At 46.9% G+C, this 25,149-nt stretch overlaps 1 protein-coding gene and 1 long non-coding RNA gene across 4 annotated transcripts in view; one reads left to right on the top strand and one right to left on the bottom strand.

The window, feature by feature from the left end:
- The window catches only part of LOC126536973 (general transcription factor 3C polypeptide 3-like), a 312,777-nt gene that overhangs the window by 12,624 nt on the left and 275,004 nt on the right, over nt 1-25,149 (bottom strand). For all 3 annotated transcript variants that reach the window (XM_055073144.2, XM_055073142.2, XM_050184056.2), the window contains exon 19: nt 5,455-5,732. In XM_055073144.2, the coding sequence (XP_054929119.1) occupies nt 5,455-5,732 (278 nt within the window). The remainder of the gene's footprint in view (nt 1-5,454; nt 5,733-25,149) is intronic.
- Nucleotides 5,670-10,405, top strand: LOC140216855 (uncharacterized). Its single transcript, XR_011893562.1, has 2 exons — nt 5,670-5,792; nt 10,280-10,405. It is a non-coding gene; the product is annotated as an uncharacterized lncRNA (long non-coding RNA).

The raw sequence follows: 25,149 nt of genomic DNA, 5'->3' as shown, positions 1-25,149 counted from the left end.
TCGTACGCCAAGCCAAAACGAAACAATATACTCTTTGCCACAGCTGCTGTGGATGAAATCGTGGTCATGGATGACGACTGCGCAGTTATGAAGGCATGCGCCCAACGCAGTGTTATGCGCGGTGATAAATCCAAGAATAAGGGCTTTAAAGGTACAAATAGGCACAAAGTGTTTTAGCATTGCTGTCATTCACGTCCAATTTCCACTGATGACTATGGCGATGTGGACTCCGCCACTTTTTTTCTGTGTGGCACGTTTGCAGCGCTTGCTGAGCTCCGAGAGTGGTCCGAATTAACCGACTTGCAGCAAATATTTCCAAAGAATGAGAGTTTGATTGCATTAAGTAATGCACATGGCTGCCAGGACCAGAGAAGGAGTCCGAATTATCATATTTTTCTAATTAACGAGGGTCGTGTTAATGAGGTTTTACTGTATGAACGGCATGCTGCAGCATCACTGAAATTTTGGTCGTCCTTACACATTACCTATACAGTAGACTCTCGTTAATTCAAACTCGAAGGGACCCCAGGATTTTGTTTGAATTATCAGGAAGTTTGAATTATTGGAAGTTTTCGCATATATGACTCTGAGCAAGATTACAGGGCACATTACAATTAATTATCCACTTAAATCATATTTTAAACATTTCACTCTTTAATTACACAGTAAAAACAGAGCAGAGGTGAAGGATCCAGAACAAGTTTAATGGAAATCTATGGCTGACTAGACCGTTTGAAGAAATCATGAATTGTTGATTGTTTTTTCTTTACATGTGCATTAAGAACAAAGTTCTCTATTCCATTAAGAGCAGCCAGTTGTTCTTGAGAATTTTCTTCTACAGTCAGAAATTTGCGGACCTCGGCAAGGTAGTGGAAGGCCTGTGCTGCTGTCACAGAGGATTGCTCTTCTGATTCCTCTTCACTTTCGCTGCTGTACTGTGCTGGTAGCACCTCAGCCACCAAGTCGTCCAGGGTGTCTTCCCTGCACACGCAGAGGTTATCATCGGCAGCCACAAATTCACTGAGGTCAGCAGCTATGTTGTGTGCTTGGAGTGCAGAAAGCACTAGCCTTGCTTCATCGCTCTCCATTTGGAGGCAGTCTTCACCTTCATTTCGAGCGCAGTCAGGCAAGGTATCACTGGTGTGGCCTGGTATGCGGAAGGCATGCTGGAAGCAGTTCCGTATCGTTGCCGATGTTACTGCACTCCATGCGTCAGCTAGCATTCCCACAGACGACAGCAGTGTTACGCTGTACGACATGGAATTATCCATGCATATTAGCATCCTCTTAAGGAGTAGCTTTCTGTAGTTTATCTTCAGACATTTGATTACCCCCTGATCCAGAGGCTGGAGGACAGCTGTTGTGTTTGGGGGGAGGAATTCAAGACGAATTGCCTCCAGCCCCTCCACGTCACCGTGAGCGGGACAATTATCCACTATCATCAGCACTTTTCTTTTATCGCGCTTAAACCGCACGTCAAGTTTCCGCAGCCAATCCTCAAACAAAGATTGCGTCATCCATACACGCGTATTTGCTGCATAAGAAACGGGAAGAGTTCGGACGCCTTTAAAGCATCTCGGACGCTTCGATTTGGCAACAACGAAAAGTTCCGGCTTGTGACTACCATCCATATTGGCACAAACCATGACTGTGAGCCGCTCCTTGCTCAGCTTTCCGCCAGTGCAACGTTCCCCCTTGTGACACAATGTTTGCTGAGGAAGGCACTTGAAGAACAGTCCCATTTCGTCAGCATTATAAATGTCAGCCGGGGAGTATGCAAGCAGTGGGCTCTGAAGACGCGTCTGCTGCCAGTCGGTAGTAACCGCCTCATCGACCGCTGCCGCTTCTCCACTTACTGTTTTGAAAGCGAGGCCATGTCGCTCCTTGAATTGCGACACCCATCCATCACTACACTTGAAGTCTTCAATTCCAAAGCGCAAAGACAGTTGTTCGGCCTTCTCTCGCAGGATTGGTCCACTTACTGGTAGACTGCAGCTCCGAGCGCGCTTCAGCCAAAGAAAAACTGCCTTCTCAAGCTCCGGATGCGCCGGCTCCCTAAGCCTTTTTCTGTCGGGAGCGAAATAGCCTGCGTTGTTTCGCAGCTTGTCTTTCGCTTTCACAATCATTGTCAGCGTACTTTTTGTGATTCCATACTTCAATGCCACAGAAGTCTTCTTCGCTCCAGCCTCAACTTCTTCTATGGCTGCCAATTTTTCTTTCAAAGAAAGGGTTCGGTACTTCCCCCGCGGAGACATGATGCTACCAACGCGGGCGACCGACCAGGGAAAGAAAAGCGCGAGCGGTCACGTGATTCGGAATCGGCCGACGCTACTCGCGTCACTTTCGCACCTTTTTTTTTTTCCTTTTCTCGTGCTCTTTGTTTTTACGTCAGGTTTTATGTCAGTTTTGAGCGTTTTGACAAACGCAGGTGGACAGTCGTCATTTCCACAAGTTTTGAGGGTTATGTGTTTTAATTTCGAACTTCCTGCTTTGAACTGGCTTGCAAGCATGCTAGCAAGCCACGGAAAGTTGAGCAACAATGTGCCCTTTGGGAGGCTTTTGTTTCGAACGTTTGTTTGTTAGGCTCTTGTTCGCTTTCTTTTATTTTTTTAGGCTATAGTGTGCTTATTTTAACATTTTCCGCTGTTGTGGTGTATAAGAAGTCAGATTTTTCACCAGTGGTGGCAACGATAGCCGATAATTTTCCGGTATGGACAAGCAAAAAGTACGAATTAACCGAATTGCGGTGTTTGAATTAAGCGGCCTTAAAATACATTGAAAACATGGCGAACCAACCAAAAATGTGATTTTTGTTTGAATTAACCGAAAGTACGAATTATCAGAGTTTGAATTATCGCGAGTCTACTGTATGAGGACTAGTGGCAAATAATCAAGCATGTCTGAATTTTCCATGTACGAAATGTTTTATCTCCGACTGCATGCAACTCACTCGAAATGAGTTCATTCTTAATACAATGTAAAAAATAAAGAAAAGAAAAAGCTTGTAAGGCAAGCACAGTCTGGTGAACACTACTTTCTGGCATGTTCCACAAGTGCTCTTCACCAGCTGTCAAGGTGGAGCTTTGTTGTCCCTCAATGGCTTGTTAGTGACGGCAGTGATCGAAGGCATTCAAAGGCAGGTGTGGTGGCAGATACTGCCTCGCTTGCCAAAGTTGCTACAATCGTCATTTACCGGTATCAAAAGGACACTTATGATTGATTGATTACGAATTTCTGAATTGCAATAGGCTCGTTGTCATGAGCTTGCACAAAGAAGCCAATCGCAATAAAGATTGCCCTTGTGAAAACGGTAACTATGGGGCACATGGGCTGGAGTTTTCAACGCACCATGACGCGACCTCATGGCGGTGAATGAAGTTGGCTGGGTAGTACAAAAAATACGCTGTCCCGTAGAGTAAGGTGGGTCTCGCTCATCCGTGCCTTGTTTTGTCTTCTCTGTGTAGTTCTCTCAAAAGTGTTCGACCCGTACGTTGGACGTTGTCTGCTACCAAATGCAGGGCAGGTTGTGGAATGCGGGCATTTTTTGTACAACAAACCGCGCCGAAGGAGGGCGGACACGGCGAGTTGATGGCAAACTCTAGGGGAGTATACGCCAAACTACACCGAGCAGCATGTGGTCCCCAAGCACAGTCATCAACATTATTGATGCGTGATACATTGTTATGAGGGTCATGGGCCTTACACGCTGGAATTTTCAACACACTGTATGATGACCGGTGGTGAGCGAAAAAATTGGCTGGGTAGTATAGAAGTCGCAGCTTTCCGCATTAGGTTACGCTACTGCCGGGCTACATACCCCGCACCTCCACCACTTGCGAGACAGCTGTTAAGCCTCAACGATTTATTTCGCAGGTCACGCGCTGAAGACGATGATGCTGGCCATGATGATGAATATACGTATAAAGATGAAGAAGATGAAGGGGTAATATAATGCTCACATCGGTTTCGCTTGCTTTGTGTGTGTGTGTTCAGGGCTAATTTATCATTTTATTGTGGTGTTCAGCTATCAGAAAAGGCACCTGCGTTTGCTGGGAGTAGCCTGTGGATCATCTCATCGAGAGGGTGCCCCATTTTAGCTTAACCATGAAAAATGCAGTCGTTTCCAAAGAAAGGTGCATGCGGATGAGTTGTTTTTGTTGGAAAACTGCCATGCACAGGAATTTACATGACCTAAAAGAATTTCTGATGGTGAAGGAGCTCATTTAATTAAGGAAAAGTTCATATAGAGCGCTTGAAACTGTTTCAGAACATGTTGCTCAGAGAACAAGCGAAGGAAAATTGATCGACTGACCTGGCACAGAGTCAGTTGTGGCAGAAGATAAGAAACTGCACATAAAAATGATTTAAACAGCCACTGTCACATTATATGTTACTGCCAATAAATGAATGACAACAAATTAAACTGTTGCTGTGCCACTGTTATTTCTTCAAAAAAAAAAAAAAAAAAAAAAAAAAAGCTACTGCACATCAGCGCTAAGGCTACAGACCCCCAATCACAGTATTTACTGACTGCCATGTTGGGAAATGCGCTTTTGCAGCATAAGCATGCATGTGGCCTGCATTCACAGCATGAACACATACGAGAGTCGGTCAAGCTGAGTCATGGTGCCAACTTATTATATTCATTTCATTAGTTAACTAACTCACTGTTATTGGGCCATGGTTCTGAGTTGGTGCACATGCTTAAATGAATAGACACATATTGTAGCAGTCTGCCGTTGCACCTTGGCATCGAGTGACTTGAGCAGCACACACATGAAAGCGACAGTGCACCAAAATAGTGTCTGCAACCTGTCGTGCACAGTGCATGCATTCGGTACAGTGCTTTGCTTCTTTGGCAACGGAAGGCATGCTACAAAGCCTACAACGCATGAAATTCTCCAAACATTTTCAACACAGCGCTGCTGAGGCAAGCAGGTATGTTCTGAAGCAGTTTCAAGCGCTCTTTATGAACTTTCGCTTAATTCAATGAGCTGCTTCACCACAACACCATGTGTTCGCCAGCAGGGTATCGCATGTTGTACTACCGGAAACCTATAAGCGCGGCTTGGAGGGCTATGTCGACCGGCATTCCCACAGCGCCACCTGGGCAGCCCATCAGGCCATTATCGACAGAGTTATGATGCTGCTGCTGCCATACTGAAACAGTAACTGAACCCATCAGCCTCACACATATGGTGAGGGGTAACTTTCATGCTAATATTGTGGGGAAAAAATTAAAAAACGTTACCTTAAATATGGTATCTGACAACAGCACTGGTAGCAACAGGCATGAAAAGGTCTTCAAGAACACCTTCAAGACAAAGTCAAATGCGACAACTGTGAGTGTGAAGGAGCAATCGGTGAAATAAAATTGGTCCATCAGAGAGCCAGGCTTTGTTCAAGCCAGGTCTCTTGGCACAAGAGAGGAAGCGTCCACTCGAGGATACTGACTGGCATGCCCTGCACTGCTGGTGGTGTGCCGAGTGCGCGCTGGTACATGTTGAGAGCCATGTGTGGGAAGCCCAGCTGGTGGAGTGCACGACCCATGTTGAACAGGGCCTCCTGGCTTGGCCGTGCCTGCAGGTACCTGTCGAGGAAGCTCATGGCCTGCAGCAGCAGCCAGTGGCGACGAGCCGAGAACTTCTGGCAGCCCATGTGCACCAGGGTCAGGCCAGCACAGAGCAGCAGCAGGGGGTCCTCCTCCTCGCTCAGCAGCTGCACATACTCCGCTGCATGGTGGCAGGAATGCACCGAAATGTGGTCATATCCACAACAGTAGTTATATTGAGGTACCGTTAAATAGTTGAAGGGGCTTGCAAAATACTACTAGTTGGATGTAGTCGTGCCTATAATTCAAAATATTCTTGCATTAAGAAAAGAATGAAACCAATAACTTTACCTTCACAGAATAGAAGTTTATTTGCACCTAATGTCCGTTGTCAACTTTCAGAGAGCACTTTATGAACCACAATATGTCCTCCGTACAGTCCACTGTACGTTAATTGTGAACGACTCCGCAACAATTGTAAATAGGATGGTGGCCCCGCAATGCACGCAATTCTCTGGAATGCCAAAAACATGAAACGCAACTTGTTTCCATTAGTTTAGCATGTAAAATACCTTTTCTTTTCAATGAGCTTTCGTAATCGAAGGCTGAAAGTGGTATGTCGTCATCTTCAGGCTGCATGAGAACTACTTTTGTTGCAATCTTGTTATGACAATGGCGATATGCTGGCTCTTACGATAAGCTGTTGCAAACACCTTGAACACAATTTTAGTTTCGCATCCAATTGCAATGTGCAGGCCATCTTCAAAGTGAACTTCTTGGAGAAAAAGAAAAAAAAAAGTCCTATGTAATAGTGTAATCATTCATTGTGAGCTACCATCTTCGCTTAAGAGTATCCAATGTCCAGTTGAAAACAGGTGCTTTTGGAAGGAGATAATGTGTGTTTGACGCATTCACTATCCCTAAGCTCCACCAAGACTGCTGCTAAAGGGGTCCCCATTGGGGTCAGGCACTTAAGTGCAGACTAGTAAAGTTCGAATCATCTGGCAAAGGCCAATATTAGGATAGAAAATGACATTCGGGGCCTTTGGTCAGGACTGAATGAACCAAAAAGCCTAATTAACCGGAGTCAAATTAACGAGTCTACTGTATGCTCCAGCCGTGTTATATCGAATGGTTCGGTGATCCCAAAATCATTGAATATAGCCAAAATTCAATATAAACTTCCATTAATTTGACTCTGGCTAATTTGATCTTTAACTTAATTCGATCCCAGCCAGCACCCATACATTTCTATGCACCCAAAGTTTTGTTATTTCACTCCTGAAATTGGCATTTGCCAGAAAATTCACAATTGACTGGTTAGCATGAATGCACTTGACTTCCAATGGTGACCCAAATTATAAACACCGACAGCAGCAGCAGTGTCTGTCTTGACGGTGCTAAAGGACAGTGAATGTAACACACACACATAATGTCCTACCAAAAATTTATCTGGAGATTTAGCGATAAATGCAAGTACATTAGCACAACGTCGCACCTCTTTGAGGTCGTGCATCGATGATTTCAGCCGCGTTCACCACATTGCAAACTGTTGTTAAGTGGCTCACTCGACACATGTCGTGCCTCTTCGAGGAGTGAAATGCAACTGATGGATGTCAGGAGCAGACCACTGTCAGTTGTACTTTATAGTATATATATCTATTATGAGAGAATGGTTAGGCTGCAGGTCTTGCTTTTATTTCAGCGAGAGAGCCACCCACTACTACAGCCCCGAGTGGCAATCGTGGGTGTGCAAAGAGGAGCTGCACGTGCATCACCTGCAACACGCGTGCACGCACACAGCGACGATGAAGAGCAAGCGACAGCACCCGAGTGCCTTGCTGCTACGGTTGCAGGGACGGCTTCTTGCCTGCTTCTCTCTTAACAACACACACATACAACCGGCTTCTCATGCTTCACAACCACTTTTTACCACTTTGACACTCCTAATGCTAATGCATTACGGTCTGCCCTAAGGTGGCTCACCAATGAATGATTACAGTATTTGGCTAATTCTAATAAGTGCGTTTTATTGCCCAAGAAAACTTATACGAAAACTGCACCCAGTGCCATGTTCCGACAGTTCCAAATCATGTTCCAAACCATGTTCACAACAGCCCCTCAACAGAAGGGATTTTTACAACTGTCAGCATCACCACTATTGCCATTACAAGAGGGTGACAGAACAATTTCTCATGCAGCAAGACAAGCTTTAATTGATTATGACAGTTCAACATGTTAAGTTAGCAGCAATAAGGTGCGTCATGTATGAACCAGCCAAATGGGCCACCATCACGTTTGTCGCACAGTTTTTTGATAAATGCAGAATATCAAAAGCGTGATGTGGTTCACACGCAGTAGTAAAGTGCTGTCTGAGAGGGATGAGAAGGTGTGTAAATAATTTCCATCCTTTGAAGGCACCTCTTGCTGGTTTCATTGTTTCTTGATTGCAGGAATCAAAGGCAAGCTAATTTCTTTCCTGTTAAACAATCACGTGCACATTAGATGTCTACTTCATTTAGGAGCTACAGTGACATCATCTCTGTACAGCTAGCTGGGCGAGCACACGCTTAGTACACACACCTGGAGAACAGAAAGGATGAGGTGCATCTTCTCTGCATTTCCACTTTAGTTTTGTTATTTTAACTTACAGAAAATAGGTGGGCATCAGAGCTGGGGGTGAGTTAGAATTGGGAAAATAATGTCAAATGCTTCCCTGTCTTTGGCTGTTTTCTCTCCCTGTTTATTTCAATATGCTGGATAAGTCTATCAATTTTGACGGTCCTGTGAAGGACCAAATAAAAGTACCACTCATTCATATTGTGAGACAATGGATTAGGCCGCACGTCTTCCCTTTATTTCAGTGAGCGAGCCACCCCCTTTTATGGCTCCATGTACGCACAAATGAGGAAGATGAAATACACATGCAGTGCTCACACTAATTTCCCCTGCGCACTGGAGTGGGCAGCTCTGCTGCACTTAGACTGGCAAGAAAAGCCGAACAAACTGAGATGCAAAACGTAAATTATCTCGGTACCATGGCAACAATGGTCGGAAGGATCTTCAATGGAAGTGACACGGTAGTTCACAAGGGAGGTTTGTTCTGTAATGATGTAGAGTCCTAGAAGACGCGAGAGGAACTTCTGACACTAGCCTGGGGTATGAACGGATGTCCAGAGCAGCACCTCTTCTACGAGTCGAGCACATTGTCAACATTCATCAATTCTTGAAACGAACCGTTTGGACATAGACCCTGAGGAGCCAGTAGGGACATTAAAGAAAGAGGCATCGAGCGTAAGTGTTGGCGAACGGCCATAAATGAGGTAGACAGGGAAGTACCCAGTAGTTCATAGAACAATGGGGTTATGCGTAAACACAGTGACGATACTGGCCTTGGCCATTTTGGAGCAGCTTTCAGAGCAGGCAAAACTGCTTTTCGGAGCACTAAAACTATCTTTCAGAGCAAGCAAAAATGCTTTTCAGAGCAGTAAAATGGGCTTTCGGAGCAGGCATAAATGCTTTTTTGGAGCAGTAGAATGGGGCTTTCGGAGCAGGCAAAATTGATTTTCGGAGCAGTAAAACAAGCGTTCGAAGCGGGTGTCTGTTGAAACAATTGCAAAACATATGTGCAGCTTTCACAGCAAGCAAATAATAGGAAAGCAAGAAGTACTGAGTGGTGTTCTATCATAGCCAAAATATAACAAACGCAACTTACTTTAATTATTAATACCACCAACTAGTCTAGCTTTAACTAAAGTTACCAGACAAACAATGTGTAAATATACAATTATTGCACTTTATTATAAAATGTCTTAAGGCAACAAGACTATCACAGCAGCTTGGGCAAATATTTGCACATACTTGTATAGAAAAGATCACAGGAACAGATCTCATGATTAAATATCACAACAGTGGCCTTTCACAAAGGAAATAGAATATACTCACATGGGTGAGGCAATGTGACTGATAAAGCTGTCATGAAACAAAGCAATGAATATATGCTCATGGGACTAGCACGACTTGTGAACAAACGTTTTACAAAAGGGAATACTCAAAATAGTGCGGCAACGTGACTAAAGAACAATCCTCTTATGAGATAAACCAAGGAATACATTTATCCTAGTGAGGCAACATTACTAGCAAGCAAACCTTGTTGATAATAAAGCAAGGAACCAAGTAATGGGAGGCAGCATGACTAGAGAACAACCTTTTTACAAAACTAAGCAATACACTCACCCAAGTGAAGTAGCATGACTAGAGAACAAACCTTTCACAAAACATAGCAGAGAATACACTCACTTGAGTGAAACAGCAGGACTAGTGAACAACTGTGTGTATAGTCATGAGTGAGGCAGCTTGACTAGCGAAAAAACCTTTAACAAAAAAAGAAAAAAAGAAAGCCGAGAATACACTTACTTGAGTGAAACTGCATGACTAACTATGCGGGCCTAAACTTACCACAGCGGGAACAATAGCACCTTGACAGAGAACCCCATTCATGAAAACATACTTACTAAATTTAAGCAGACATTATGAATATACAGAAGCACAGCAATGAATATGAAGAAAATTCTAGTTATGTGCTCTAATAAACTGCCAACTAAAAAGTCCGATGAAGAAAATTTGCACAAGTTTCAACATCAATCAGGCTTGTGTCCACAAAACTACTGGAAACCCCCGGAAAAGTACTTCATGTGTGTGCAGCCACTTTTCTTCTTTTACTTTCAGCCATCTTTTCAAGGGCCACTGCAAGCCTAGATTTGCCCTCAGCCAGAAGAGAATTGCCACTTTCAATGTCAGCAAAGTCCTTTGACTTGAGGCCATGGCTAAATAAAAGTTCAGCATTTGTTAGCATCTTCTTTGCGGTTTCTACTTCCTTTTGAAGGTCTGCTTGATCACCGCTGCATGAGCCTGCCTCATCTGACTTGCGCTGCCGCTTCGCTGACTGCTCTTCCTCAGAAGCAATGCGTTCAGAGTGCAGTTTCTTTGCGTTCCGCACAACTCTAACAACTTCAGGCGTAATGCTGAAACGGCTGGGGTCACTATTGAAGCGCTTGCCATAGGACACAACGTGATGTATCCCATTGATGCTCTCTACCATTAGTTGCACCCTGTCATGAAGAAGTCTACGATTCTCACTAAAACACTTTCCACATCTGCACTGCCATGGGGAATGCTGAGCAAAGCCTTCACCACTTTATTAAGTAGTGGATACTTGTGCGAGCCATCACTCTTTTTTAAGTCAAAAATGACCTGCCAATATTTATCAACCCTTGGAGCACTTTCAACTGTCTCCAGTTGAAAAACTGTATACTCATCCATCAGGGTTGAGATTTCACTTGACTGTATCACCTGAGGCAACTTTGCAGCTAAGCACCTCATTTCAGCTTCTGATGACTCCTCCTCCCTGGCCATAGGAGAAAGGCAACGTAGGCTCCGCAGTGCCATGTTCCCAAAGGGCAGTCGTGATAGCAGGTGTTCAGTGGCTTTTAAGCAGAAACTTCAGGCACCCAACCGAAAAGCCTTTTTCTGGGCTGGTTCCCATTGGGACATAGCTGCTTCTGTGTCCACCAACATATACAACAGCCGAGAAACGAGAAACACCATCTCTTCATAGAGTCGATGCACCAGTGGTTCACTTCCCTGTAGGAATGATAGGAATGAAACAAAAAAGCGGCATCGCTTGAGTCCGGTAGCTCAAGCGATGCCGCTTTCGATGGTGACATAAGCGGCACTCAATGAATTAGTTTTGTTTCTGGACCGGAGCACACCCTTCGGCGCAGGGTGGGCACAGATTTACCATATTTTGCGGAAATGTAGCAGGATGTAGCAGGGTTCACATTTTGGTGCAGTTCGGCGCAATTGGCGCAGCGGTATCATCACTGGCAAACATCACAAACAGAAGAATTGTGTCCAAGTTGTTGTGGTCTGGTCCGATATATATAGATATTATGACGTAGATAAAGATTAGGCAAAATTATATTTACAAAATATACAGAGAAGTCACAGCCAGGATGGCAGAATAACCACAAAACAAGAATGAGCTTTTCGATTGTCCTCTTCGTCGTTCTGCTGAGCACCTTCTTCAGAATGTGGGAATGGCATGTAACATAACCCCTGGCGCTGTCTCGGCACTTAAGACAAGGGAAGGGCTGTAGGCTGAAACGTACGGCTTGAGACGGGACACATCCACGACATCGGTGGGGGGGCACTGAAAATCAAGAGTTATCTAATTGGGTGATCTCGTATGTTGCCTTAGTGAGCTGGCGCAAAACCTTGTAGGGTACAGAGTTGTGGGAAAGAGGTTTCGAAGACAGGCCGACAAGGCGGCAAGGGGTCCAAAGGAGGACCAAGGAAGCTGGCTCGAAGTGAACGGTTCTGTGGTGCCTATCGTAACAGGGCTTTTGAGTCAGCTGCGAGGCAGAGAGATGGTCTCATGCAATGTGATGAGCCATTTGAGCATGAGCATATCATCGCGGGCATATTCTGTAGCAGTCTGCGGAGCTGATGGAAGTAGTGTCTCTAAAGGCAATGTGGGGTGGCGGCCAAACAAGAGATAAAAGGGGGAAAAGCCGGCAATGTTGGGGTGGGATGAGTTGTATGCAAATGTCACATAAGGCAAACTTTCGTCCCAATCACGGTGATCTGCTGAAACGTACATGGATAACATTGTGATGAGCGTGCGGCTGAGGCTTTCCGTAAGTCCATTAGTAATGAGTGGTAGGCGGTGGTTAGCTTGTGATGTGTGGAACAAGAGCAAAGAATATCGTTGACAGCTAGCGAAAGAAAAGACCGAACGTGATCTGCAAGCAGCGGCCGTGGAGCGCCGTGGTGGAGGATGACGCTATCTGACAACCATTGACATTTCTCTGTTCAGTAGAGAAGGGCTTCCCGATGCCATTGTTTCTAACAATAAAACGCAATTTGTTTCCACTGAGTTTGAAAACTTCCTGAAAGAAAGAGGCATCAAGCATATCCTGTTTTCACTTTACTACCTGAAGGCAAACGGCCAGGTAGAAAGATTCAACGGTGCCCTCACAGGATTCCTACAGATTGCTATTTTGGAACAACGAGACCTAAGGTCTGCAGTGTTATAATACTGGGCAATTTACAGGTGTACTCCACATAACAGTACAGGTGTTTCTCTGGCTATGCTGCTCCATAGTCCTCAACGAAGAACTCGACTCAAAGTTGCAAATATACCTCCAATCCATTCGAAATTAGCTTCTCCTAAGTTGTGCCAGAAAGTGCAAAGACGAGTGCTACAAAAACAGGAAAACATCAAAATGGACGTAGACCATCGTGGCGCAACAAAATTCTCTCAGTTTCGTCCAGGAGGTCTCGTCCGAGCACGCAACTCGCCAAAATCTGGTCCAAGATACCTAGGCCTGTTCAAGATTAACCGCAAGATAAGACCAAATATTTTCCAGCTTGAAAATGGCAAGTGTTGGAATGCTTCCAAACTGGTGAAATACCTGGTATGACAGGTTAGAACAACAGAAAGCTGAGCTAGTTGGTAAGGATTCATTATGCAAAATAGAAGTGAGGCGTGCAGACAGGACACAAGAGTAGAGAAGTGGACAACACGAACGCCGTACTATCAACTGAAGGGAGCACTGAGGCGAAAAAGTCCACTGAGGCGAAAAAGGCGTTTGTGTTGTCCACTTCTCTACTCTTGTGTCCTGTCTGCACGCCTCACTTCTATTTTGCATAATGGTATGACAGGATTCTCTTGAGAGCTTAGATGATAGGAGTCATTCCAGTGACTACCCATCTCTTTATGATAGTTTCCCACCATCTCTTCCAGTTCCTACTGGTAAAGGTTCTCCAGCTGCACACACTCCATTTCTACCTCCGGTTTCACACCCGCAACTGGGTTCATCCTCTGCAGAAGAATCTGCTGGGCTTCTGTCTGTCATAGCGGGCAATGTCATAGGAATTCTCCTGAAGGAATTCTGAAAAGTGATATTCAGAATTCCAGCTCATCTTCGAGTAATGATCCTTCTAGTCCTACTTCACAACCAGAATTAGTTCTTCGTGGGTCTACACAAAGTAGACAACTCCCACTACGGTTTAAGGATTATGTTTCAAAATAGCACTACTGTTTTGATTTGCTTAGGAGCGTTCCTTTCATGCTCTTTTATCAAACAGTTTTTTTTTACAGTTTATGCATTTCCACCCACCCGACTTTCTGCCGTACCCAACTACGCTTCCCTTCCCTTGGAATCCAGTTCGTAACCCTTAATGACTATCGGTTATCTTCCCTCCTCATTTCATGTCCTGCCCGTGCCCATTTCTTTTTCTTTATTTCAACTAAGATGTCATTAACTCGCATTTCTTCCATCACCCTATCTGCTCTTTTCGTATCCCTTAACATTACACCTATCATTCTTCTTTCTCTAGCTCGTTGCGTCGTTCTCAACCTAAGTAGAATCCTTTTCGTAAGCTTTCAGGTTTCTGCCCCGTACGTGAGTACTGGTAAGACACAGCTATCATACACTTTTCTCTTGAGGGATAATGGCAACCTACTGTTCATGATCTGAGAATGCCTGCCAAACGCACCCCAGCCCATTCTTATTCTTCTGGTTATTTCAGTCTCATGATCCGGATCCGTGGTCACTACCTGCCCTAAGTAGATGTATTTCCTTACCACTTCCAATGCTGCGCTACCGATCGTAAACTGCTGTTCTCTTCCGAGACTGTTAAACATTACTTAGTTTCCTGCAGATTAATTTTTAGACCCACTCTTCTGCTTTGCCTCCCCAGGTCAGTGAGCATGCATTGCAATTGGTCCGCTGAGTTATTAAGCAAGGTAATATCATCAGCGAATCGCAAGTTACTAAGGTATTCTCCATTAACTTTTATCCCCAATTCTTCCCAATCCAAGTCTTTGAATACCTCCTGTAAACATGCTGTGAATAGCATTGGAGAGATCGTATCTCCCTGCCTGACGCCTTTCTTTATTGGGATTTTGTTGCTTTCTTTATGGAGGACTACGGTGGCTGTAGAGCCGCTATAGATATCTTTCAGTGTTTTTACATACGGCTCGTCTACACCCCGATTCCGTAATGCCTGCATGACTGCTGAGGTTTCGGCTGAATCAAACGCTTCCTCGTAATCAATGAAAGCTATATATAAGGGTCGGTTGTATTCTGCACATTTCTCTATCACCTGATTGATACTTTGAATATGGTCTATTGTTGTGTAGCCTTTACGGAATCCTGCCTGGTCCTGTGGTTGACAGAAGTCTAAGGTGTTCCTGATTCTATTTGTGATGACCTTAGTAAATACTTTGTAGGCAACGGACAGTAAGCTGATCGGTCTATAATTTTTCAAGCCTTTGGCATCTCCTTTCTTATGGATTAGGATGTCAGCGTTCCTCCAAGATTCCGGTATGCTCGAAGTCATGAGGCATCGTGTATAAAGGGTGGCCAGTTTTTCAAGAATAATCTGCCCACCATCCTTCAAGAAATCTGCTGTTACCCGATCTTCCCCAGCTGCCTTCCCCCTTTTCATAGCTCCCAAAGCTTTCTTTACTTTTTCCGGCGTTACTTGCGGGATTTCAAATTCCTATTGACTATTCTCTCTTCCATTATTGTCGTGGGTGCCACTGGTACTGTACAAATTTCTATAGAACTCTTCAGCCACTTGAGATTATTCAGGTTGCTATAATTTGCATTTTACTATACTTTACTATATTCAGTATTTAAGGAGCTTTGTATACAAGCTCCTCTTTCCTATGCTCAACAGCGGATTAACCCTCTTATGTGAATTCAGCTCTTTACGCCAAAAATGTTCCACATTATAGATGCACAAGTAGCATGCTTCAAAAGGGGAATTTCCTGCAGCATGAATGTGCAGTACGCACACCTCCAAGTCAACTACGGTAAATGACCATCATACAAATTCAGCTCTTTACACCAAAAAATGCCTCTTCCACACAAGTCACATAGTATCCCTTAAATTGGGGGATTTCTTTGAACTTTCCCGCAGCATAAACATGCCATATGCACACTGCCACATCAACAATGGTCAAGGACCGTCACTCTCGACCCAGGCTCAGAGCAAGTGAGCCAATGTCCGTGGTCAATACATGGGTGTTCACATTGTCTTTCTTTTAGGGTCAGTGTACACATATTGCCTAAATTTGTATGTAATGTTGTCTTTCAGCCAAACAAGCAAGGCTCACTTCTTTGCTTTTCCCAAGGCACATACAAGCGTGTCTTATTTAACTTTGCCCTCTTTACATTATGTAAACAGTATTGTGTGCAGTCTATTTCATGATGTTCCTTGTTCGGTATTATGTTTCATGTGTTCATTGCAAAACAACATAAGGAACCAAAAATATCTCATGTCTGTTATCTTTCGAATTAAACATGGCTGTAATATGTAGAAGTACCAGCTGTCACAAAAAAATATGTTGGGGACAAGTAAACGTATTTTCCTGCAATTTCCAATGTATAAAGATGCTTTCAGTCTATCAAGCACTCTGAGTGCTATGGTGTTTATCGTGACAAACTGCATGCACGGGTCCTCTCAAAACATTATTCGTTGTATAACTGTACAAAGTTCCTGCTTTTGTCTGTAAGACATTTGTGTTTCTTAAGCTCTCTCTCTTTTTCAAGTGAGGGGAGACAGCTTCACTTTCTTTTAAGGGAGAGATGATGTTATATCCTCAGTTTCAGTTTCGGATTCTTCTGACTGCTAGCACCACACTGCGCTCAACCTTGCAAGCGTACTGCGCCGTGTTCCCCTTCCTATCTATTGAAATAAACGTTCCAGCTTCCCCACTGAGACAACAACAAATACAACAGGCACCGTGCGTTGTCATCAGGCTGAGCCGGTGCTCTTGCCGAGAGGGAGACCCATGTGGTGCAGCCGCAGCTGGTGGGGGCTGCCAGAAGGGATGATGCCTCAGCAGCAATCTCAGTGTAAGTGGGCAGGGGCGGAGGGTTTGGGCCTTGCGCACACGCCACTGAAGCTAGTTCTTTTCTTGCTGTTATATAGGCCGCCACCAGGAGACGTCGTATGTACGTTAAAAGCACACAGTGGAGTTTGTGCATGGAATTGCTCGCGAATGATGGTACAGACGAGTGCATGCAGTTCATTGTAAACTACATATGTTCTACAGCGGGCTATGGTTTTTGTGTTCCTGCTCCTGTAAACCGTGTTCCGGAGATCATCGCCAACATCGTCACTGCGAAGTGCCGTGCGCGCCTGTATGCTTTCTACATAAGGAAGAATGTGGTTCCTGAAGATGTATTCCGATTGTATGGGCATGTGAAACCTTCCTTGAAACATGGAAAACAAGTGTGTCGAAATATACGCGACGAGCTGAAGGAGCAGACGCGGAGGTTTGTAGACATGCTACGACTCCTCTTCTTTGCGAATTATCCTGCATGGCTGGCTGCCTTTAAAATGCGTGACGCCAAACGGCTAGAAGCTCAGATGACGGAATGTTGGTCTGCGCCCGTCCTTGTCCCATGCTGTCTCTGTGGTCCATTTGTTAGCGCAGTTAAACAATGTTCGCCAGTTCATTGTCGTTGGTTGCTCTGTGGTCAGATGCGTCAGGCTGCAAGCAGACAGAATGAAGTTCGTCGGAAGCTGGCAAGTAGCGATAATGTCAGCTACGGTAGTAGGGTTCTTCACGACAAGGGCATTAAACACAACAGACCCAATGCCTTTGAGGAAATGGTGCACTCTCTGCCATGGAGCTGCTGACACGGCAGCAAAGAACGAGAATGTCTTCTATGTATGAAGTGCACGACTCACCGGCATCCTGAACACACACGGCAAGCTTCTTTTTTGCGACCTCTAAACGGACAGTGGGGTAGAAAAGATTTGTCGCAGCTGCTGCTTAAAAGAGGTCCAGTCTACGAAGTCACACTCATGGGTGAAGAACCAAATATTCGCGACGTTTGCTCACTCATGTAGAAGGCTACACGAGTGAGCTTTGCGTCCCAATGGTTAAATGCACTCACGTGGTCACAATTTTCCGAGCAGTCCTCAATATCGTCGCTATGGAACATCTGGCGATCATTCCGAGTGCTAGTGATGGTCCAAAGGTGTCCCTGCAGGAGCAGACATGGTGGAAGCTCCAGGGATGTACTCGAGGGGAAGCTCGATAAAGGAGAGGACTGCAGGACCGGACAGCAACTTCCGCCACTTGTTAAACAGTTAGGCCATGGGCCTTCCTTTTATTTCAGTGAGCGAGTTATCCACTATTATGGCCCCGAGCGGTGATGATGAGTATGTACAGATGAGGAAGGGGAAATGACCACGCAGCGCTCACAATATTAACAAATGTTAACCACTTCCTACATTGCTCATGCTATTCAGTGCCATGATGCAGTAATTTATTCATTACACCATAATCCCTGTAGGCAATGCATTTACAAATGTGCACACTAGGTCGAGGTGCTAAAATACCAATTATGTACTAATGAACATAATGTTTCAAACATACTGAATACACTTCAGATTGGCGCTATGCTTCCAAGTAAACGAAACGCTTTCTCTATAACTGTTAACTACCGTATTTTCTAGTCTATAACTTGTACCTCTCTATAAGTCGCACCCACTTCAAAACGGCAGTTCTAACGAAAAAAGAAAAAAAAAAAACACTTCGTCAACGTCGGTCACGCTGAAGCAACGATATGGACACTCCAGGTGCATTTCTGCCGTTGTGGTTGCCACGACGTTTCGTATTGTCACGTGGTGGTGACGTTGAAGAGCACAGTAGCAACACTGTGAACGACTAAACTAAATTTTATTGGGCGAACCTGTGCCCACAAAACAGGCTACACTTATAGCACAACGATAGTGGCGAACACAGTCGGCGATCATCGAAAATCTGCTCAGCGGGCCAAGCGCGTCGGCTTTTATACAGCAGTCGTCGAATGTTCCAGACTAATTGTTGGGACCCGCGTGCCTTCCACAACAAAGTTCTACACCATTTGCGTCACGCGATGAAATCTGATAACACAAGGTTCGGCGACAACAGACAGCCGGATAGAAGCATCGATAACTTTCCAGAAACTTCGGATGCATGCAGGCGCGTCCCGCGCTGTGCGATAACATTTGTTAGGCGGTGAAACGTGGTCGCCCAATAAAGATAAGTACACATGTCAATACCCCCCTCTTAAAAAGCATCGTCCCGATGCTACAAATATAAGAGAGCGAAACACAAAAGGACACTTATTAAACATAAGTAACGAAACGACAAAAAGAAACAAAGTCCAAAGGTCAGTTACGCGAAGCCCCAAAGTTCATTAATGCTGGTAGTATGGCTTGAGTCGCACAACGTGGACTATTTCAGGTCGTGAGCGGCGCCGCTTTGATAGCGAAATGCCGTCTGCCACGACCTCATAGTCCAGTGCGCCAATACGTCGGATGATCTTGTACGGTCCGAAATAGCGACGCAAAAGCTTCTTGCTCAGTTCTCGTCGGCGCATAGGGGTCCAAACCCAAACACGGTCACCGGGCTGGTACTGGAAGAAACGTCGTCGGAGGTTGTAGTGTCGGCTGTCGGTTCTCTGCTGGTTCTTGATTCGCAGGCAGGCGAGCTGTCGGGCTTCTTCGGCGCGCTGGAGATAGGTAGCGACGTCAAAATTGTCCTCGTCAGTGACGTGCGACAGCATGGCGTCGAGCGTCGTCGTCGGGTTCCTGCCGTAAACCAGCTTAAACAGCGTGATCTGTGTTGTTTCTTGCACTGTCGTGTTGTAAGCGAAGGTTACATACGGCAGGACCGCGTCCCACACCTTGTGCTCGATGTCGACGTACATTGCTAGCATGTCGGCGAGGGTCTTGTTCAGGCGTTCCGTGAGACCATTCGTCTGCGGATGGTAGGCAGTTGTCCTCCTGTGGCTCGTCTGGCTGTACTGCAGAATGGCTTGGACGAGCTCTGCTGTAAAAGCCGTTCCTCTGTCGGTGATGAGGACTTCTGGGGCACCATGTCGCAGCAGGATGTTCTCGATGAAAAATTTCGCCACTTCGGCTGCGCTGCCTTGCGGTAGAGCTTTAGTTTCAGCAAAGCGGGTGAGATAGTCCGTCGCCACGATGATCCACTTATTCCTGGATGTTGACATCAGAAACGGTCCCAACAAATCCATCCCAATCTGCTGTAATGGTCGACGAGGAGGTTCGATCGGCTGTAGTAATCCTGCTGGCCTTGTCGGTGGTGTCTTGCGTCGCTGACACTCTCGGCATGTCTTGACGTAATGGGCGACGTCGGCGGTCAGACGCGGCCAGTAATACCTTTCCTGTATTCTCGACAGCGTCCGGGAGAATCCGAGGTGCCCAGCGGTTGGATCGTCGTGTAGGGCGTGCAGTATTTCTGGGCGCAGCGCTGATGGTACAACAAGAAGGTAGCTGGTGCGGACTGGTGAGAAGTTCTTCTTCACGAGCACGTTGTTTTGTAGCGTGAACGAAGACAATCCATGCTTAAATGCCCTAGGGACAACGTCGGTGTGGCCTTCCAAATACTCGACTAGGGCTTTTAGCTCCAGGTCTCCTCGTTGCTGTTCGGCGAAGTCTTCCGCGCTTATGATTCCAAGGAAGGCGTCGTCATCCTCGTCCTCTTTCGGCAGCGGGTCAATGGGGGCGCGTGATAGGCAATCAGCATCTGAGTGTTTTCATCCAGACTTGTATGTTACAGTGATGTCGTATCCTTGTAGTCTGAGGCTCCACCGTGCCAGCCGTCCTGAAAGGTCCTTTAAGTTAGCAAGCCAACACAACACGTGATGGTCGCTGACCACTTTGAATGGCCTGCCATATAGGTAAGGGCGAAACTTTGCTGTAGCCCAAACGATGGCGAGGCATTCCTTATCGGTTGTAGAATAATTGCCTTCTGCTTTTGACAACGACCGGCTAGCGTAAACTATCACGTGTTCATGTCCATCTTTTTTCTGGACTAGGACGGCACTGAGGCCTAGGCTACAGGTGTCAGTGTAGATTTCGGTATCGGCATGCTCGTCGAAGTGCGCAAGTACGGGCGGCGACTGCATGCGTCGTTTTAGTTCTTGAAATGCGTTGGCCTGCGGCGTTTCCCATTTGAACTTGACGTCACATTTAGTTAGCTGTGTCAGCGGCTCAGCGATGCGTGAAAAGTCCTTGACAAATTGCCTGTAGTAGGCACGCATGCCAAGAAATCTACACACTGCCTTCTTGTCGGTGGGCTGCGGGAACTTTACGATGGCAGCTGTCTTCTGCGGGTCAGGGCGGACTCCAGACTTGCTGATGACGTGGCCTAGGAACAGAAGCTCATCGTAAGCGAAGCGGCACTTTTCTGGTTTCAGAGTGAGCCCTGATGACTTGATGGCCTCTAGTACTGTGGCAACCCGCCTAAGGTGATCGTCAAAATTTCCGGCGAATACAACGACGTCATTCAAGTAAACGAGACAGGTCTGCCACTTCAATCCTGCTAAAACCGTGTCCATCACACGCTGGAACGTTGCAGGCGCCGAGCACAGTCCAAATGGCACAACCTTGAACTCGTAGAGGCTGTCTGGGGTGATGAAGGCGGTCTTTTCGCGATCTCTTTCGTCGACTTCTATTTGCCAATAGCCAGACTTGAGGTCCATCGAGGAGAAGTATTTAGCGTTGCAGAGCCAATCCAATGCGTCGTCTATCCGTGGGAGGGGGTATACGTCCTTCTTCGTGATCTTGTTCAGACGACGATAATCGACGCAGAAACGTAGGGTTCCGTCCTTTTTCTTCACCAGGACAACAGGGGATGCCCACGTGCTTTTCGACGGCTGGATGATGTCGTCGCGCAGCATTTCGTCGACTTGTTCTCTTATAGCTTCGCGTTCTCGCGGCGAAACTCGGTAAGGGCTCTGGCGGAGTGGTCGAACGTACTCCTCGGTGATTATGCGATGCTTGGCGACTGGTGTTTGTCGAATCCTCGATGACGTCGAAAAGCAGCCTTTGTAACGTCGGAGCAGACTTCTCAGCTGCTGTTGCTTAATCACGGGGAGACTTGGATTAATGTCGTAGTCTGGTTCGGGAATTATGGTCATCGGGGTAGATGCAGCGGAATCGGAGAGGACAAACGCATTACTGGTTTCCAGAATATCCTCGACGTACGCGATCGTCATGCCCTTGTTGATGTGCTTGAACTCCTGGCTGAAGTTTGTCAGCAACACTTCAGTTTTCCCTCCATGCAGTCGAGTGATCCCTCTTGCAACACAAATTTCACGGTCTAGCAGTAGACATTGGTCGCCTTCGATGACACCTTCTACGTCAGCGGGTATTTCGGTGCCGACCGGAATAACAATGCTGGAGCGAGGCGGGATGCTTACTTGATCTTCGAGCACACTCAAGGCGTGGTGACTATGAGGGCTCTCCGGCGGTATCGCTTTATCTTCCGACAGCGTTATTGAGTTCGACTTCAGGTCGATGGTTGCGCCGTGTTGGTTCAGGAAGTCCATGCCGAGAATGACGTCTCGTGAACACTGTTGGAGGATAACGAAGGTTGCAGGGTAAGTCCGGTCATGAATGGTTATTCTTGCCGTGCAGATTCCAGACGGCGTAATCAGGTGTCCTCCAGCGGTGCGAATTTTAGGGCCTTCCCATGCAGTCTTAACCTTCTTCAACTGGGCGGCGATGTGTCCACTCATGACGGAGTAATCAGCACCTGTGTCCCCTAAGGCGGTAACTGCGTGGCCGTCGAGAAGCACGTCGAGGTCGGTGGTTCTTTGTCTGGCGTTGCAGTTGGATCTTGGCGTCGGATCACGGCTGCGTCGTGTTGAACTGAAGCTGGAACGTCGCGTCGTCACGTAGTCTTTCGTCGGTGTAGTCTTCGCTCTCTGACTTCGTCCGGACGGCGGCGTGTCATTATTATGTCGTGGAGATGGTCTCTTTGGCGTCTCCGTCGGCGGCGGAGGATCTTCGTCAGTTCGACGAACAGCAACCGCACCTCCATCAGTTGCTGCTTTTAGTTTTCCGGAAATGGGCTCGTAGAGCGGCCCCGGGCTGGGCCGGTGTATGGTCGGCACTGCGGCGACAGGTAGCGGCCTGGTGAGGGCGAACGGGACGGCCGTCGAGGGCTCCACTGAGTAGCGGCGAGGTAATCGGCGATGTCACGTGGGCGCTCGCCAAGTTGTGGACGCGGCGCGTTGACGGCGAACCCTCTCAGTCCCAAGTCGCGGTATGGGCATCGGCGGTACACATGGCCGGCTTCTCCACAGTGATAGCAGAGCGGGCGGTGGTCGGGCCCTCGGCAAATGTCCGTCTTCCTCGCATAGGTGCAGTGGGCGACAGGTGGTCGTGCTGGTGGCGGCGGCAGCGGACGACGGAATTGCGGCGTTACAGGGCCCTGGCGCGGTCGTGGAGGGGTGCCTTGACGGCGTGCGACGGCGGCGTAGGTCATTGCTTCCGGCTGGGGCTGTGGTGATTCTGGTTGCACCTCAGGAACTCCAAGCGATCGGTGCACCTCTTCTTTCATGATGTCGGCGATCGAAGCCACTTGAGGCTGCGACAAAGGCAAGACCTTGCGCAGTTCTTCGTGCACAATGGCCCTGATGGTCTCGCGCAGATCGTCCGTGGCCAGTGATTGAATTCCTGCGGAGTAGGTAGAGCTTGTACGGCGGTTGAATTGCCGGTTCCGCATTTCGAGTGTCTTCTCGATGCTGGTGGCCTCGCGAAGGAACTCTTCTACGGTCTTTGGTGGGCTTCGTATCATTGCGCCGAAAAGTTCTTCCTTCACACCACGCATGAGAAGGCGGACTTTCTTCTTCTCGGGTATATCCGGGTCGGCGTGGCGGAACAGACGGTTCATTTCTTCCATGAAGATGGCAACGTTCTCGTTAGGTAGCTGCGCTCGGGCGTCCAGCATGGCTTCGGCCCTTTCCTTGCACACGACGCTCGTAAAGGTGCGCAGGAAGCCGCTACGGAAGAGGTCCCATGTCGTCAAGGTCAGCTCCCGGTTCTCAAACCACGTTCTGGCGGCATCTTCTAAGGCAAAGTATACATGCCGCAGCTTGTCGTCGGAGTCCCAGTTGTTAAATGTCGCGATTCGCTCGTAGGTCTCCAGCCAGTATTCTGGGTCTTCAGTCGCTGCTCCATGGAAGGTCGGTGGGTCCCGAGGTTGTTGTAGGATAACGGGGGACGCTGGGGCAGCCATTGGGGTTGTTCTGACCACGATCTTCTTTGTCGACTCAGGTAGAAGTCCGTGCTCTGGAGGCAGTCTGCGGCTAGCACGCTGGTCTTGGGCGATGTTGGCTTTGTCCTCGGGCTTCGGGCTTGGATTGCGGCTTTGCGGGGGCGTTCGGTACATGAACGCACTAGCACCTCCACCAGATGTCACGTGGTGGTGACGTTGAAGAACACAGTAGCAACACTGTGAACGACTAAACTAAATTTTATTGGGCGAACCTGTGCCCACAAAACAGGCTACACTTATAGCACAACGATAGCGGTGAACACAGTCGGCGATCGTCGAAAATCTGCTCAGCGGGTCAAGCGCGTCGGCTTTTATAGAGCAGTCGTCGAATGTTCCAGGCTAATTGTTGGGACCCGCGTGCCTTCCACAAAGTTCTACACCATTCGCGTCACGCGATGAAATCTGATAACACAAGGTTCGGCGACAACAGACAGCCGGATAGAAGCATCGATAACTTTCCAGAAATTTCGGATGCATGCAGGTGGGTCCCGCGCTGTGCGATAACATTTGTTAGGTGGCGAAACGTGGTCGCGCAATAAAGATAAGTACACGTGTCAGTATAAAGTCCAAAGGTGACAACATCATCCCCGCGCACCGTATGCTGTATGTGTGAGTGAAAGTGTGAGACGGTGAGCAGAATCGCACGGAAGGGAGGAAAGCAGGGAGGTAGCATGGGAGGCTTTTGCTCTCGTAGCAACTTCATATTATGCGCAGCGGTGAGTGACGTATCTTGAAAGTGATCTGAAAATGCGTCGACTCGCGGTCGGCCTGCCGCTCCTTGTGTTGCTGCACCGTCTTTCTCGCACGGTGCTCGGCAACTCGATCACAAGAAGAACCCAGTACCATCATAGTGCACATACAAGCCGTAGCAACTGCCAGAGGAGGTCAGTGTGCTTTGCGTGGCCTCCTTCTTTGTGTAGCATCTAATCTGATTATGATGGCAGTTTCCTCAGAAAAAAAGGTATATAAGTCGCACCGTTTTAAAAGATGCACTGACGAAAACTTCAGAAAAATATCTGCGGCTTATACACTAGAAAATATGGTACTTGTGCTTGCGTGCCTCGTAAATAAAAACATATTTTTGTAGTCTCAACAATGTTACAAGTAATCTTACGTACTGATTTTCACACAAGGAACATGTTAATGGCCCGTTATCTCTGCTGCTGGTATCTCTCTTAATATCTACTGTTTTAAAGCAGCACAGTCTTCTTTGCAAGCACTCCCGGACTTTTGCAACCATGGCTGGGCGCTTCTGTGATGCAAAAAGCTGAATTACATGCAAATCAACAGGAGCCCAAGCCATTAGGCCGCAAATTCTATTTTGCCAACAAACTGTTTGAGATGATTGGCATGTGCGCTACATTGCCTATAGCACGGGTGCACAAGAACAGACGCACACCAGCCAGTTCCTTTTACATGCAAATTTACACTGTTT

This window comes from Dermacentor andersoni, chromosome 3 (assembly GCF_023375885.2).
Source record: "Dermacentor andersoni chromosome 3, qqDerAnde1_hic_scaffold, whole genome shotgun sequence".
NCBI classification, from domain to species: domain Eukaryota; kingdom Metazoa; phylum Arthropoda; class Arachnida; order Ixodida; family Ixodidae; genus Dermacentor; species Dermacentor andersoni.
This window is presented reverse-complemented; position numbering and strand designations above follow the sequence as displayed.